The sequence below is a fragment of the Scyliorhinus torazame genome, chromosome 31, assembly GCF_047496885.1.
Source record: "Scyliorhinus torazame isolate Kashiwa2021f chromosome 31, sScyTor2.1, whole genome shotgun sequence".
Taxonomy (NCBI): Eukaryota; Metazoa; Chordata; class Chondrichthyes; order Carcharhiniformes; family Scyliorhinidae; genus Scyliorhinus; species Scyliorhinus torazame.
The window spans coordinates 34,362,521-34,380,055 of NC_092737.1; the positions used below are offsets into that span (position 1 = coordinate 34,362,521).

A 17,535-nucleotide genomic window follows, 5' to 3' on the forward strand; every position below is an offset into this window, starting at 1 on the left:
CAGCGCGGCCAATCCACCCAATCGGCTTTGGACTGTGGGAGGAAACCGGAGCACCCGGAGGAAACCCACGCAGACACGGGGGAGAACGTGCAGACTCCGCACAGACAGTGACCCAGCGGGGAATCGAACTCGGATCCCTGGCGCTGCCAAGCAGCAGTGCTAACCACCGTGCCCCACCCCCCCAGGCCGTGACGTCATCCATTCATCCGCGAGACCTCGTTTGTGAATCCTTTCCACGCAACTGGAAATCTTCCCCATCCTGGAATCCGGAGATTGCCCCTCCCGCCCAGCCCCGGAGTGAAGGTGCGCAGCAAGAAATAAAGTTTATCAAAAGCTTTATTATTCTGTGTCACACAAATTCACAAAGTTAAGACAGTTCTGGCTCAGTTTGTGTCAAACAGTGCAGTATAACTCCAAAACAATATTTCTCATCATAAAATCCAAAAAACAAAATAACAGCTACCCTCGGAACTCCGTCGTAAAACTTAAGCTCATGTTTTTAAGAAAACCCCCAAGCAAAATGTTAATCAGAATCAAAACAATAGCACACAGTTTCAGAAAACACATCCCAAAGCTTATCCAGCTCCGAGCTAACTCCGAGGGAAGATGAGGACAGTGGGAGACGGATGAGAAAGAGGAAGAGAGAGAATCAGAAACAGGGATGAGAGAGATAGAGAGAGAGATAGAGAGATAGAGAGAGAGAGAGAGAGACAGAGAGAGAGAGACAGAGACAAATAGAGAGAGAGAGAGACACACACAGAGAGAGAGACTGAGACAGAGAGACTGAGACAGAGAGACTGAGACAGAGAGACTGAGACAGAGAGAGACAGACAGAGAGAGAGAGACAGACAGAGAGACAGACAGAGAGAGAGACAGAGAGAGAGAGACAGACAGAGAGAGAGAGACAGAGAGAGAGAGGCAGAGAGAGAGAGACAGAGAGAGACTGAGAGAGAGCGAGAGACTGAGAGAGAGCGAGAGACTGAGAGAGAGAGAGAGACAGGCAGACAAAGAGAGACAGGCAGACAAAGAGAGACAGGCAGACAAAGAGAGACAGGCAGACAAAGAGAGACAGGCAGACAGACAGAGAGAGAGTATGTGGAGAAGAGAAGTATCAAAGTGGGACTGTCCCGACCTTGGAGTTCAAAGTGTTTTCCTTGACGGAAACAAAATCATTTTTAAAACTGTGAAATCTTAGGGGAAACAATTAGAATAAATAGAGGATTTCATAAATAAAAACTGTACATCAGGAAAAAAAACTTTTTAAAAATGGAGGTAAATTGAATGGATGATGCAATTGATAATTTATATATGTGGGATTTTTAACTGTGGGGATCGTATGTCTAAATTAAAGTGACACGATACATAGAAACACATACAAGAAGCTACGACAAAAATAATTCTTGCTATAACCCGTATTTAGCAATCCAAAACCACTTCTTAATGCTTACATTTTTTTTGATAGGAAAAAGTTCATTTTTTTTCTTAAAAATTCCATTTACTTCCTCTTCCCATCTTCGAAGGCCAAAGTGGTGTCTGCTGCTGTGTCCAGTCACAAGAGGTTCGAGAGCAACAGCCCAAAGCGAGGGAGGGGAGGGGGGAGGAGAGGGGAGGGGGGGCCACTTTGACCCACCTGAGGGGGTCGGCCACTTTGACCCACCTGAGGGGGTCGGCCATTTTGTTCCACCTGAGGGGGTCGGCCATTTTGTTCCACCTGAGGGGGTCGGCCATTTTGTTCCACCTGAGGGGGCCGGCCATTTTGTTCCGCCTGAGGGTGGTCGGCCATTTTGTTCCATCTCGCGCGGCCAATCAGCAGCTGTAGTCGCTGATGATCAGGTTTGGGTAAACACGTAGCTGATTGGCTGATGCAAAGATCCACTTTGCGATTGGACGAGCCCGGTCGCCGGCTGGACAGTCCGTAGAGGTGGGGGGTGTGGGAGGGTGTGGGGCAGGTGCGAACGGAGGGGTGGCTGGGAAGGGGAGGGGAAGGGGAGGGGGAGGTGAAGGTGGGGGAGGGTGCGGTGGGGATGGGAAGGGGGATGGGACGGTGCCGTTGTGGGTGCAGAGGAACCTCGGACAGTGAGAAGCATTTGGTATGGCTTTTGAGGAGCTCGTCATCTGGATGACCCTGATTGAGGCGCCTATAGAGAAACAGGAAGAGGCGAGAGAGTTAGTCCACGTGGGTCTTGACCTCTGCTACAACCCCGAGAGCCACCCAGTCATCAAATCCAAACCCAGACAATCCACCTTATCAATACATCCTCATACTTCGCCCTAATGCTGGCTTTTGCACCATGATTAGTCCAACCAAGGGGTTTTCTTTGAGACACTGGGTGTAGGCAATTAGCTATTTAGCCACATAAGGCATCGCAGTCAGGCACAAACCTATTCTTTTAAGTAACCAACATTTCATTCAGATGCCAATGCCTGGGGTTTAACGTCTTGAATTGGATGATCAGCCATAGAACAGACAGTGCAGAAGGAGGCCATTCGGCCCATCGAGTCTGCACCGACTCACCTAAGCCCTCACTTTCTCCCTAACCCAATATCCCCGCCTAACCTTTTTTGGACACTAAGGACAATTTTGGACACTAAGGGGCAATTTATCACGGCCAATCCACCTACCCTGCACATCTATGGACTTGTGGGAGGAAACCGGAGCACCCGGAGGAAATCCACGCAGACACGGGGAGGATGTGCAGACTCCGCACAGACAGTGACCCAGCGGGGAATCGAACCTGGGACCCTGGAGCTGTGAAGCCACAGTGCTAACCACTGTGCCACCGTGCTGCCATGATCATAACGATTGGCGGAGCAGGCTTGAAGGGCCGAATGTCGTCCTCCTGCTGCTATTTTCTACGTTTCTGTATCAGGCTAATCTCCACGATTTGGAGCCATGAACATGCTAAACTGCCTGATGGTGGCATGGCAGCACAGGGGTTAGCACTGTTGCTTCACAGTGCCGGGTCCCAGGTACGATTCCCGGCTTGGGTCACTGTCTGTGACCACTGACCGCCCTGTGGGGCAGTGTCGAGTCACTGAACTCACTGCTGCCTGCAGTACCACTGACCGCCCTGTGGGGCAGTGTCGAGTCACTGAACTCTCTGCTGCCTGCAGTACCACTGACCGCCCTGTGGGGCAGTGTCGAGTCACTGAACTCACTGCTGCCTGAAGTACCACTGACCGCCCTGTGGGGCAGTGTCGAGTCACTGAACTCACTGCTGCCTGCAATACCACTGACCGCCCTGTGGGGCAGTGTCGAGTCACTGAACTCACTGCTGCCTGAAGTACCACTGACCGCCCTGTGGGGCAGTGTCGAGTCACTGAACTCACTGCTGCCTGAAGTACCACTGACTGCCCTGTGGGGCAGTGTCGAGTCACTGAACTCACTGCTGCCTGAAGTACCACTGACCGCCCTGTGGGGCAGTGTCGAGTCACTGAACTCACTGCTGCCTGCAGTACCACTGACCGCCCTGTGGGGCAGTGTCGAGTCACTGAACTCTCTGCTGCCTGCAGTACCACTGACCGCCCTGTGGGGCAGTGTCGAGTCACTGAACTCACTGCTGCCTGCAGTACCACTGACCGCACTGTGGGGCAGTGTCGAGTCACTGAACTCACTGCTGCCTGCAATACCACTGACCGCCCTGTGGGGCAGTGTCGAGTCACTGAACTCACTGCTGCCTGCAGTACCACTGACCGCCCTGTGGGGCAGTGTCGAGTCACTGAACTCACTGCTGCCTGCAGTACCACTGACTGCCCTGTGGGGCAGTGTTGAGTCACTGAACTCACTGCTGCCTGCAATACCACTGACCGCACTGTGGGGCAGTGTCGAGTCACTGAACTCACTGCTGCCTGAAGTACCACTGACCGTCCTGTGGGGCAGTGTCGAGTCACTGAACTCACTGCTGCCTGAAGTACCACTGACCGCACTGTGGGGCAGTGTCGAGTCACTGAACTCACTGCTGCCTGCAGTACCACTGACCGCACTGTGGGGCAGTGTCGAGTCACTGAACTCACTGCTGCCTGCAGTACCACTGACCGCCCTGTGGGGCAGTGTCGAGTCACTGAACTCACTGCTGCCTGCGGTACCACTGACCGCCCTGTGGGGCAGTGTTGAGTCACTGAACTCACTGCTGCCTGCAGTACCACTGACCGCACTGTGGGGCAGTGTCGAGTCACTGAACTCACTGCTGCCTGAAGTACCACTGACCGCCCTGTGGGGCAGTGTCGAGTCACTGAACTCACTGCTGCCTGAAGTACCACTGACCGTCCTGTGGGGCAGTGTCGAGTCACTGAACTCACTGCTGCCTGAAGTACCACTGACCGTCCTGTGGGGCAGTGTTGAGTCACTGAACTCACTGCTGCCTGCAATACCACTGACCGCCCTGTGGGGCAGTGTTGAGTCACTGAACTCACTGCTGCCTGCAGTACCACTGACCGCACTGTGGGGCAGTGTTGAGTCACTGAACTCACTGCTGCCTGCCATACCACTGACCGCCCTGTGGGGCAGTGTCGAGTCACTGAACTCACTGCTGCCTGAAGTACCACTGACTGCCCTGTGGGGCAGTGTCGAGTCACTGAACTCACTGCTGCCTGAAGTACCACTGACCGTCCTGTGGGGCAGTGTCGAGTCACTGAACTCACTGCTGCCTGAAGTACCACTGACTGCCCTGTGGGGCAGTGTCGAGTCACTGAACTCACTGCTGCCTGAAGTACCACTGACCGCACTGTGGGGCAGTGTCGAGTCACTGAACTCACTGCTGCCTGAAGTACCACTGACTGCCCTGTGGGGCAGTGTCGAGTCACTGAACTCACTGCTGCCTGAAGTACCACTGACCGTCCTGTGGGGCAGTGTCGAGTCACTGAACTCACTGCTGCCTGCAGTACCACTGACCGCACTGTGGGGCAGTGTCGAGTCACTGAACTCACTGCTGCCTGAAGTACCACTGACTGCCCTGTGGGGCAGTGTCGAGTCACTGAACTCACTGCTGCCTGCAGTACCACTGACCGCACTGTGGGGCAGTGTCGAGTCACTGAACTCACTGCTGCCTGCAGTACCACTGATCGCCCTGTGGGGCAGTGTTGAGTCACTGAACTCACTGCTGCCTGCAGTACCACTGACCGCACTGTGGGGCAGTGTTGAGTTACTGAACTCACTGCTGCCTGCGGTACCACTGACCGCACTGTGGGGCAGTGTTGAGTTACTGAACTCACTGCTGCCTGCGGTACCACTGACCGCCCTGTGGGGCAGTGTTGAGTCACTGAACTCACTGCTGCCTGCAGTACCACTGACCGCACTGTGGGGCAGTGTCGAGTCACTGAACTCACTGCTGCCTGAAGTACCACTGACCGCCCTGTGGGGCAGTGTCGAGTCACTGAACTCACTGCTGCCTGAAGTACCACTGACCGTCCTGTGGGGCAGTGTCGAGTCACTGAACTCACTGCTGCCTGAAGTACCACTGACCGTCCTGTGGGGCAGTGTTGAGTCACTGAACTCACTGCTGCCTGCAATACCACTGACCGCCCTGTGGGGCAGTGTTGAGTCACTGAACTCACTGCTGCCTGCAGTACCACTGACCGCACTGTGGGGCAGTGTTGAGTCACTGAACTCACTGCTGCCTGCCATACCACTGACCGCCCTGTGGGGCAGTGTCGAGTCACTGAACTCACTGCTGCCTGAAGTACCACTGACTGCCCTGTGGGGCAGTGTCGAGTCACTGAACTCACTGCTGCCTGAAGTACCACTGACCGTCCTGTGGGGCAGTGTCGAGTCACTGAACTCACTGCTGCCTGAAGTACCACTGACTGCCCTGTGGGGCAGTGTCGAGTCACTGAACTCACTGCTGCCTGAAGTACCACTGACCGCACTGTGGGGCAGTGTCGAGTCACTGAACTCACTGCTGCCTGAAGTACCACTGACTGCCCTGTGGGGCAGTGTCGAGTCACTGAACTCACTGCTGCCTGAAGTACCACTGACCGTCCTGTGGGGCAGTGTCGAGTCACTGAACTCACTGCTGCCTGCAGTACCACTGACCGCACTGTGGGGCAGTGTCGAGTCACTGAACTCACTGCTGCCTGAAGTACCACTGACTGCCCTGTGGGGCAGTGTCGAGTCACTGAACTCACTGCTGCCTGCAGTACCACTGACCGCACTGTGGGGCAGTGTCGAGTCACTGAACTCACTGCTGCCTGCAGTACCACTGATCGCCCTGTGGGGCAGTGTTGAGTCACTGAACTCACTGCTGCCTGCAGTACCACTGACCGCACTGTGGGGCAGTGTTGAGTTACTGAACTCACTGCTGCCTGCAGTACCACTGACTGCCCTGTGGGGCAGTGTCAAGTCACTGAACTCACTGCTGCCTGAAGTACCACTGACCGCCCTGTGGGGCAGTGTCGAGTCACTGAACTCACTGCTGCCTGCAGTACCACTGACTGTGACTGTGGGGCAGTGTTGAGTGACTGAACTCTCTGCTGCCTGCAGTACCACTGACCGCACTGTGGGGCAGTGTCGAGTCACTGAACTCACTGCTGCCTGCAGTACCACTGACTGCACTGTGGGGCAGTGTTGAGTGACTGAACTCTCTGCTGCCTGCAGTACCACTGACCGCACTGTGGGGCAGTGTCGAGTCACTGACTGTGGCGCAGTGTCGAGTCAATGAACTCACTGCTGCCTGCAGTACCACTGACCGCACTGTGGGGCAGTGTCGAGTCACTGAACTCACTGCTGCCTGCAGTACCACTGACTGCACTGTGGGGCAGTGTTGAGTGACTGAACTCTCTGCTGCCTGCAGTACCACTGACCGCACTGTGGGGCAGTGTCGAGTCACTGAACTCACTGCTGCCTGCAGTACCACTGACTGCACTGTGGGGCTGGGTGGAGTGACTGAACTCTCTGCTGCCTGCAGTACCACTGACCGCACTGTGGGGCAGTGTCGAGTCACTGAACTCACTGCTGCCTGCAGTACCACTGACTGCCCTGTGGGGCAGTGTCGAGTCAATGAACTCACTGCTGCCTGAAGTACCACTGACCGCACTGTGGGGCAGTGTCGAGTCACTGAACTCACTGCTGCCTGCGGTACCACTGACCGCCCTGTGTGGCAGTGTTGAGTCACTGAACTCACTGCTGCCTGCAGTACCACTGACCGCACTGTGGGGCAGTGTCGAGTCACTGAACTCTGCTGCCTGCAATAGCACTGACCGCCCTGCGGGGCAGTGTTGAGTTACTGAACTCACTGCTACCTGTAGTACCACTGACTGCCCTGTGGGGCAGTGTTGAGTCACTGAACTCACTGCTGCCTGCAGTACCACTGACTGCACTGTGGGGCAGTGTTGAGTGACTGAACTCTCTGCTGCCTGCAGTACCACTGACCGCACTGTGGGGCAGTGTCGAGTCACTGAACTCACTGCTGCCTGCAGTACCACTGACTGCCCTGTGGGGCAGTGTCGAGTCAATGAACTCACTGCTGCCTGAAGTACCACTGACCGCACTGTGGGGCAGTGTCGAGTCACTGAACTCACTGCTGCCTGCGGTACCACTGACCGCCCTGTGTGGCAGTGTTGAGTCACTGAACTCACTGCTGCCTGCAGTACCACTGACCGCACTGTGGGGCAGTGTCGAGTCACTGAACTCTGCTGCCTGCAATAGCACTGACCGCCCTGCGGGGCAGTGTTGAGTTACTGAACTCACTGCTACCTGTAGTACCACTGACTGCCCTGTGGGGCAGTGTTTAGTCACTGAACTCACTGCTGCCTGCAGTACCACTGACCGCCCTCCCTGTGGGGCAGTGTTGAGTCACTGAACTCACTGCTGCCTGCAGTACCACTGACCGCCCTCCCTGTGGGGCAGTGTTGAGTCACTGAACTCACTGCTGCCTGCGGTACCACTGACCGCCCTGTGGGGCAGTGTTGAGTCACTGAACTCACAGCTGCCTGCGGTACCACTGACCGCCCTGTGGGGCAGTGTTGAGTCACTGAACTCACTGCTGCCTGCAATACCACTGACCGCACTGTGGGGCAGTGTTGAGTCACTGAACTCACTGCTGCCTGCAGTACCACTGACCGCCCTGTGGGGCAGTGTTGAGTCACTGAACTCTCTGCTGTCTGCAGTACCACTGACCGCCCTGTGGGGCAGTGTTGAGTCACTGAACTCACTGCTGCCTGCAGTACCACTGACCGCACTGTGGGGCAGTGTTGAGTCACTGAACTCACTGCTGCCTGCAATACCACTGACCGCACTGTGGGGCAGTGTTGAGTCACTGAACTCACTGCTGCCTGCAGTACCACTGACCGCACTGTGGGGCAGTGTTGAGTCACTGAACTCACTGCTGCCTGCAGTACCACTGACCGCACTGTGGGGCAGTGTTGAGTCACTGAACTCACTGCTGCCTGCAATACCACTGACCGCCCTGTGGGGCAGTGTTGAGTCACTGAACTCACTGCTGCCTGCAATACCACTGACCTCCCTGTGGGGCAGTGTTGAGTCACTGAACTCACTGCTGCCTGCAATACCACTGACCGCCCTGTGGGGCAGTGTTGAGTCACTGAACTCACTGCTGCCTGCGGTACCACTGACCGCCCTGTGGGGCAGTGTCGAGTCACTGAACTCACTGCTGCCTGCAATACCACTGACCGCCCTGTGGGGCAGTGTTTAGTCACTGAACTCACTGCTGCCTGCAGTACCACTGACCGCACTGTGGGGCAGTGTTGAGTCACTGAACTCACTGCTGCCTGCAGTACCACTGACCGTACTGTGGGGCAGTGTTGAGTCACTGAACTCACTGCTGCCTGCAGTACCACTGACCGCCCTGTGGGGCAGTGGTGAGTCACTGAACTCACTGCTGCCTGCAGTACCACTGACCGCCCTCCCTGTGGGGCAGTGTTGAGTCACTGAACTCACTGCTGCCTGCGGTACCACTGACCGCCCTGTGGGGCAGTGTTGAGTCACTGAACTCACAGCTGCCTGCGGTACCACTGACCGCCCTGTGGGGCAGTGTTGAGTCACTGAACTCACTGCTGCCTGCAATACCACTGACCGCACTGTGGGGCAGTGTTGAGTCACTGAACTCACTGCTGCCTGCAATACCACTGACCGCACTGTGGGGCAGTGTTGAGTCACTGAACTCACTGCTGCCTGCAGTACCACTGACCGCCCTGTGGGGCAGTGTTGAGTCACTGAACTCTCTGCTGTCTGCAGTACCACTGACCGCCCTGTGGGGCAGTGTTGAGTCACTGAACTCACTGCTGCCTGCAGTACCACTGACCGCCCTGTGGGGCAGTGGTGAGTCACTGAACTCACTGCTGCCTGCAGTACCACTGACCGCCCTCCCTGTGGGGCAGTGTTGAGTCACTGAACTCACTGCTGCCTGCGGTACCACTGACCGCCCTGTGGGGCAGTGTTGAGTCACTGAACTCACAGCTGCCTGCGGTACCACTGACCGCCCTGTGGGGCAGTGTTGAGTCACTGAACTCACTGCTGCCTGCAATACCACTGACCGCACTGTGGGGCAGTGTTGAGTCACTGAACTCACTGCTGCCTGCAATACCACTGACCGCACTGTGGGGCAGTGTTGAGTCACTGAACTCACTGCTGCCTGCAGTACCACTGACCGCCCTGTGGGGCAGTGTTGAGTCACTGAACTCTCTGCTGTCTGCAGTACCACTGACCGCCCTGTGGGGCAGTGTTGAGTCACTGAACTCACTGCTGCCTGCAGTACCACTGACCGCACTGTGGGGCAGTGTTGAGTCACTGAACTCACTGCTGCCTGCAATACCACTGACCGCACTGTGGGGCAGTGTTGAGTCACTGAACTCACTGCTGCCTGCAGTACCACTGACCGCACTGTGGGGCAGTGTTGAGTCACTGAACTCACTGCTGCCTGCAGTACCACTGACCGCACTGTGGGGCAGTGTTGAGTCACTGAACTCACTGCTGCCTGCAATACCACTGACCGCCCTGTGGGGCAGTGTTGAGTCACTGAACTCACTGCTGCCTGCAATACCACTGACCTCCCTGTGGGGCAGTGTTGAGTCACTGAACTCACAGCTGCCTGCGGTACCACTGACCGCCCTGTGGGGCAGTGTTGAGTCACTGAACTCACTGCTGCCTGCAATACCACTGACCGCACTGTGGGGCAGTGTTGAGTCACTGAACTCACTGCTGCCTGCAGTACCACTGACCGCCCTGTGGGGCAGTGTTGAGTCACTGAACTCTCTGCTGTCTGCAGTACCACTGACCGCCCTGTGGGGCAGTGTTGAGTCACTGAACTCACTGCTGCCTGCAGTACCACTGACCGCACTGTGGGGCAGTGTTGAGTCACTGAACTCACTGCTGCCTGCAATACCACTGACCGCACTGTGGGGCAGTGTTGAGTCACTGAACTCACTGCTGCCTGCAGTACCACTGACCGCACTGTGGGGCAGTGTTGAGTCACTGAACTCACTGCTGCCTGCAGTACCACTGACCGCACTGTGGGGCAGTGTTGAGTCACTGAACTCACTGCTGCCTGCAATACCACTGACCGCCCTGTGGGGCAGTGTTGAGTCACTGAACTCACTGCTGCCTGCAATACCACTGACCTCCCTGTGGGGCAGTGTTGAGTCACTGAACTCACTGCTGCCTGCAATACCACTGACCGCCCTGTGGGGCAGTGTTGAGTCACTGAACTCACTGCTGCCTGCGGTACCACTGACCGCCCTGTGGGGCAGTGTCGAGTCACTGAACTCACTGCTGCCTGCAATACCACTGACCGCCCTGTGGGGCAGTGTTTAGTCACTGAACTCACTGCTGCCTGCAGTACCACTGACCGCACTGTGGGGCAGTGTTGAGTCACTGAACTCACTGCTGCCTGCAGTACCACTGACCGTACTGTGGGGCAGTGTTGAGTCACTGAACTCACTGCTGCCTGCAGTACCACTGACCGCCCTGTGGGGCAGTGGTGAGTCACTGGGCTGACCACTGCCTGCAGTACCACAGACCGCCCTGTGGAGCAGTGGTCAGTCACTGGGCTGACCACTGCCTGCAGTACCACAGACCGCCCTGTGGAGCAGTGGTGAGTCACTGGGCTGACCACTGCCTGCAGTACCACAGACCGCCCTGTGGAGCAGTGGTCAGTCACTGGGCTGACCACTGCCTGCAGTACCACAGACCGCCCTGTGGAGCAGTGGTGAGTCACTGGGCTGACCACTGCCTGCAGTACCACAGACCGCCCTGTGGAGCAGTGTCGAGTCACTGGGCTGACCACTGCCTGCAGTACCACAGACCGCCCTGTGGAGCAGTGGTGAGTCACTGGGCTGACCACTGCCTGCAGTACCACAGACCGCACTGTGGGGCAGTGGTGAGTCACTGGGCTGACCACTGCCTGCAGTACCACAGACCGCCCTGTGGGGCAGTGTCGAGTCACTGGGCTGACCACTGCCTGCAGTACCACAGACCGCCCTGTGGGGCAGTGTCGAGTCACTGGGCTGACCACTGCCTGCAGTACCACAGACCGCCCTGTGGGGCAGTGTCGAGTCACTGGGCTGACCACTGCCTGCGGTACCACAGACCGCACTGTGGGGCAGTGGTGAGTCACTGGGCTGACCACTGCCTGCAGTACCACAGACCGCCCTGTGGGGCAGTGTCGAGTCACTGGGCTGACCACTGCCTGCGGTACCACAGACCGCACTGTGGGGCAGTGTCGAGTCACTGGGCTGACCACTGCCTGCAGTACCACAGACCGCACAGAGTCGTGAACAGCGCCCAGTCCATCACACAAACCTACCTCCCATCCATTGACTCCATCTACACCTCCCGCTGCCTGGGGAAAGCGGGCAGCATAATCAAAGACCCCTCCCACCCGGCTTACTCACTCTTCCAACTTCTTCCATCAGGCAGGAGATACAGAAGTCTGAGAACACGCACGAACAGACTCAAAAACAGCTTATTCATAGAATTTACAGTGCAGAAGGAGGCCATTCGGCCCATCGAGTCTGCACCGGCTCTTGGAAAGATCACCCTACCCAAGGTCAACACCTCCACCCTATCCCCATAACCCAGTAACCCCACCCAACACTAAGGGCAATTTTGGACACCAAGGGTTTATCACGGCCAATCCACCTAACCTGCACATCTTTGGACTGTGGGAGGAAACCGGAGCACCCGGAGGAAACCCACGCAGACACGGGGAGGACGTGCAGACTCCGCACAGACAGTGACCCAAGCCGGAATCGAACCTGGGACCCTGGAGCTGTGAGGCAATTGTGCTATCCACAATGCTACCGTGCTACCCAGCTTCTTCCCCACTGTCACCAGACTCCTAAATGACCCTCTTATGGACTGACTGATTAACACTACACCCTGTCTGCTTCATCCGATGCCGGTGTTTTTGTAGTTACATTGTGTACCTTGTGTTGCCCTATTATGTATTTTCTTCCCATGTACTTAATGATCTGTTGAGCTGTTCGCAGGAAAATACTTTTCCCTGTACCTCGGTACACGTGACAATAAACAAATCCAATCCATGAATACGTGGCTGACGAGATGGTTCCGAGGGGGAGGGTTTCAGATTCCTGGGGCATTGGGACCGGTTCTGGAGGAGGAATTCCTGGAGTGTGTACGGGATGGTTTTCTTGACCAATATGTGGAGGAACCAACTAGAGAGCAGGCCATCTTAGACTGGGCATTGTGTAATGAGAAGGGAATCGTTGCCAATCTGGCTGTCCGAGACCCCTTGGGGATGAGCGACCATAACGTGGTAGAATTTTTTATCAAGGTGGAGAGTGAAGTAGTTGATTCGGAGACAAGGGTGCTGAATCTTAATAAAGGGAACTGTGAGGATATGAGGCGTGAGTTGGCCTTGATAGATTGGGGAGAGTTACTTAAAGGGATGACAGTGGCAAACATTCAAGGAACGCATGGACGAACTACAGCAACTGTTCATTCCTGTCTGGCACAAAAGCAAAGGGGGTAAGAGGGCCAATCCATGGCTTACAAAGGAAATTAGAAATAGTATCCGATACCAGGAAGAAGCATATAGATTGGCCAAGAAAAACAACAGGTCTGAGGATTGGGGGCAGTTTAGAATTCAGCAAAGAAGGACGAAGGGATTGATTAAAACGGGGAAAATGGAGTTTGAGAGTAAGCTTGTGGGGAAGATAAAAACGGACGGTAAACGTTTCTAGCGGCACTTGAAGAGAAAAATTGGTGAAGATGATGTAGGTCCCTTATAGTCAGAAACAGAGGACAAAGGAATGCCTGAGCAGCTAAACACATACTTTGGGGAATGCAGGGTTTAGTAAGATCGAGGGACGGAAGGAAATCAGTATTAGGAATCAGCATCTCCACATCATGAGTATTAGGAATGGTATTGGGGAAAGTGATGGATTGAAGGCGGATAAATCTCCAGGGCCGGATAATCCCAGAGTGCTGAAGGAGGTGTCTCTGGTAATAGTGGATGTATTGGTGGTCACCTTCCGGGATTCTATAGACTCTGGAACTATCCCTGCAGATTGGAGGGTAGCTCACGTCACTCCGATATTCAAAACGGGAGGTAGGGAGGAAAACAGGGAATTATAGACCAGGAAGCCTAACATCGGTAGTGGGGAAAATGCTAGAATCCATTATCCAGGATTTTACAGCGGAACATTTAGAAAGCAGTTAGATATCTCCCTGAGGCGAAGGGGATCGAAGGATGGGAGGGGGATCAGCGTATTGACTGGGGGAGCAGGCTACAAGGGCCGCATGGCATCCTTCTGATCCTGTTTTCGATGTTTCTCTGTATGTAGTTGGCCCTGTCCCCAAACTGCAATCGATTTTGGAGTCTTTCCCCCCCCGCGCAAACACTCCCAGACTCACCAACGTGAGATGGTCGTAAACCTGCATCAGATCCTCCATCTTGTACTGCTCCAGGATGACGACATTCGGCAGTGACGGGCTTCGCTGGCGAGCGCAGTCCTCACAGTGAACAATGTAGGATTTCCTACTGCTGTTTTCACTTGTCACAAACAGGATATTGAACACTTCCAGCTGTTAGAATGGAGGAGAGGAGAGAGGGAGGGAGGGAGGGAGAGGGAGGGAGGAGAGAGAGAGGGAGAGGGAGGGAGGGAAAGGGAGAGAGGGGAGGGAGGGAGAGGGAGGGAGAGAGGGAGGGAGAGAGGGAGGGAGGGACAGAGGGAGAGGGAGGGAGGGAGGGAGAGAGGGAGGGAGGGAGGGAGGGAGGGAGGGAGGGAGAGAGGAGAGGGAGGGAAAGGGAGAGAGGGAGGGAGGGAGAGGGAGGGAGGAGAGAGGGAGAGGGGGGAGGGAGAGGGGGGAGGGAGGGAGGGAAAGGGAGAGAGGGAGGGAGGGAGGGAGAGAGGGAGGGAGAGAGGGAGGGAGAGAGGGAGGGAGGGACAGAGGGAGAGGGAGGGAGGGAGGGAGAGAGGGAGGGAGGGAGGGAGAGAGGGAGGGAGGGAGAGAGGGAGAGGGAGGGAAAGGGAGAGAGGGGAGGGAGGGAAAGGGAGAGAGGGAGGAGGGAGAGGGAGGGAGGGAGAGAGGGAGAGGGGGAGGGAGAGGGGGGAGGGAGAGAGGGGGGGAGGGAGAGGGGGGGAGGGAGAGGGGGGGAGGGAGAGAGGGGGGAGGGAGGGGGGGAGGAGGGGGGAGGGAGAGGGGGAGAGGGGGGAGGGAGAGAGAGACGCAGAGGGGTTAGTGCTGTCGGTGGGTGTTGGTGGCCGGATGCCACTCACCCAGCTGCATCAAAATGAGGCCTGCCCCTTGCCATGACCCGCACTCCAGCCTAATTCTCGCTCTGCCCCCCCCCCTCGCTCTGCCCCCCCCCTCGCTCTACCTCCCTCGCTCTGCCCCCCCTCCGCTCTCCGCTCCACCCCCCTCGCTCCTCCGCCCCCCCTCACTCACACCCCCTCGCGTTCCGCCACACCCCTCGCTCCCGCCCCCCACCTCTGCTCTGCCCCCCCTCGCTCCGCACCCCCCCTCGCCCCACCCCCCTCGCTCACACCCCCCCTCGCTCTCCGCCCACCCCCTCGCTCTGCCCCCCCTCACTCCGCACCCCCTCGCTCTACCCCCACCCTTCGCTCTGCCACCCCCCTCGCCTCCGCCGCCCCCCCTCGCTCCGCACCCCCCCCTCGCTCTACCCTCCCACCTCTCGCTCTGCCCCCCCCCCTCGCTCCACCCCGCATCCTCGCTCTGCCCCCCTCACTCTCCGCCCCCCCCCCCCCGGCCCGGAGTGCCGTACCTCGCACTCGTTACAGTAATACGCCGGCTCCTCCTTCACCCGGCTCTGGAAGATGATCTTCTTGCCGATGTGGGCCAGTGAGTCTCGCAGGAGCTGACATTGTTTCAGTGACGTCATCAGGCAGTACCTGAAAGAGAGGTCGGAGGTTAGAGGTGACAGCCCAGTCCCTGACCCTGTGGTCTGGGACTGACCACAGAACCAACCCAGGATCTCTCAAACCCAGTCAACCCCTCACCCCCCTCCCCCAAATCAAACAAACCCCCCCAATTCAAACACCCCCCCAAATCAATAAACTCCCCAAATCAACAAACTCCCCAAATCAAACAAACCCCCCAAATCAAACAACCCCCCCAAATCAAACAAACCCCCCAAATCAACAAACCCCCCAAATCAAACAAACTCCCCAAATCAACAAACCCCCAAATCAAACAAACTCCCCAATCAACAAACTCCCCAAATCAAACAAACCCCCAAATCAAACACCCCCCCAAATCAAACAAACTCCCCAAATCAAACAAACCCCCCAAATCAAACAAACTCCCCAAATCAAACAAACCCCCCAAATCAAACAACCCCCCAAATCAACAAACTCCCAAATCAACAACCCCCCCAAATCAAACAACCCCCCCAAATCAAACAAACTCCCCAAATCAAACAACCCCCCCAGATCACACAACCCCCCAAATCAAACCACCACCCCCAAATCAAACAAACTCCCCAAATCAAACAAACTCCCCAAATCAAACACCCCCCCCAAATCAAACACCCCCCCAAATCAAACACCCCCCAAATCAAACACGCACCCCAAATCAAAACACCCCACCAAATCAAACACCCCCCAAATCAAACAACCCCCCCAAATCAAACAAACTCCCCAAATCAAACAAACTCCCCAAATCAAACAAACCCCCAAATCAAACAAACCCCCAAATCAAACACCCCCACAATCAAACAAACTCCTCCAAAGTCAAACACCCCCCCAAATCAAACAAACCCCCCAACTCAAACAAACTCCCAATCAAACACTCCCCCAAATCAAACACCCCCAAATCAAACACCCCCCAAATCAAACAAACCCCCAAATCAACAAACTCCCCAAATCAAACACCCCCAAATCAAACAACCCCCCAAAGTCAAACAAACTCCCCAAATCAAACAAACCCCAAATCAAACACCCCCCCAAATCAAACAAACCCCCAATCATACCCCCCAAATCAAACAAACTCCCCAAATCAAACACCCCCCAAATCAACCACCCCCAAATCAAACAACTCCCCAAATCAAACAAAGCCCCAATCAACAACCCCAAATCAAACAAACCCCCAAATCAACAAACCCCCAATCAAACACCCCCCAAATCAAACAAACCCCAATCAAACACCCCCAAATCAAACACACACCCCAAATCAAACAAACCCCCAAATCAAACACCCCCCAAATCAACCAACCCCAAATCAAACAAACTTCCTCAAATCAAACAACCCCCCAAATCAAACACCCCCCAAATCAAACACACACCCCAAATCAAACAAACCCCCAAATCAAACAAACTCCCCAAATCAAACAACTCCCCAAATCAAACAACTCCCCAAATCAACACCCCCCCAAATCAAACAAACCCCCCAAATAAACAACCCCCAAATCAAACAAACTCCCCAAATCAAAACAAACCCCCAAATCAAACACCCCCCCAAATCAAACACAAACTCCCCAAATCAAACAAACCCCACCAAATCAAACACCCCCCAAATCAAACAACCCCCCAAATCAAACAAACCCCCCAAATCAAACAAACCCCCCAAATCAAACACCACCCCAAAATCAAACAAACTCCCCAAATCAAACAAACCCCCAAATCAAACAAACCCCCAAATCAAACAAACCCCCCAAATCAAACAACTCCCCCAAATCAAACCAAACTCCCCAAATCAAACAAACTCCCCAAATTAAACAAACCCCCCAAATCAAACACCACCCCAAATCAAACAAACCCCCAAATCAAACAAACCCCCAAATCAAACAAACCCCCCAAATCAAACACCCCCCAAATCAAACAAACCCCCCAAATCAAACACCCCCCAAATCAAACCAAACTCCCCAAATCAAACAAACCCCCAAATCAAACAAACCCCCAAATCAAACACCCCCCAAATCAAACAAACCTCCCCAAATTCAAACAAACCCCCCAAATCAAACACCCCCAAATCAACAAACCCCTAAATCAAACAACCTCCCCAAATCAAACAAACCCCCAAATCAAACCCCCACCAAATCAAACAAACTCCCCAAATCAAACACCCCCCAAATCAAACAACCCCCCCAAATCAAACAAACT

General features: G+C 55.3%; 1 protein-coding gene across 1 annotated transcript; it reads right to left on the reverse strand.

The window, feature by feature from the left end:
- Positions 1 to 318: 318 nt before the first annotated feature.
- On the reverse strand, positions 319 to 15,325 carry LOC140404782 (lysine-specific demethylase 6A-like). The gene is made up of 3 exons (XM_072493520.1): positions 15,201 to 15,325; positions 13,829 to 13,999; positions 319 to 2,138 (listed from the first exon to the last, which is right to left on the reverse strand). Exons 1-3 carry the CDS (start codon positions 15,315 to 15,317, stop codon positions 2,112 to 2,114), a joined length of 315 nt encoding a protein of 104 aa, XP_072349621.1. The 5' UTR covers positions 15,318 to 15,325; the 3' UTR covers positions 319 to 2,111.
- Positions 15,326 to 17,535: the final 2,210 nt, after the last annotated feature.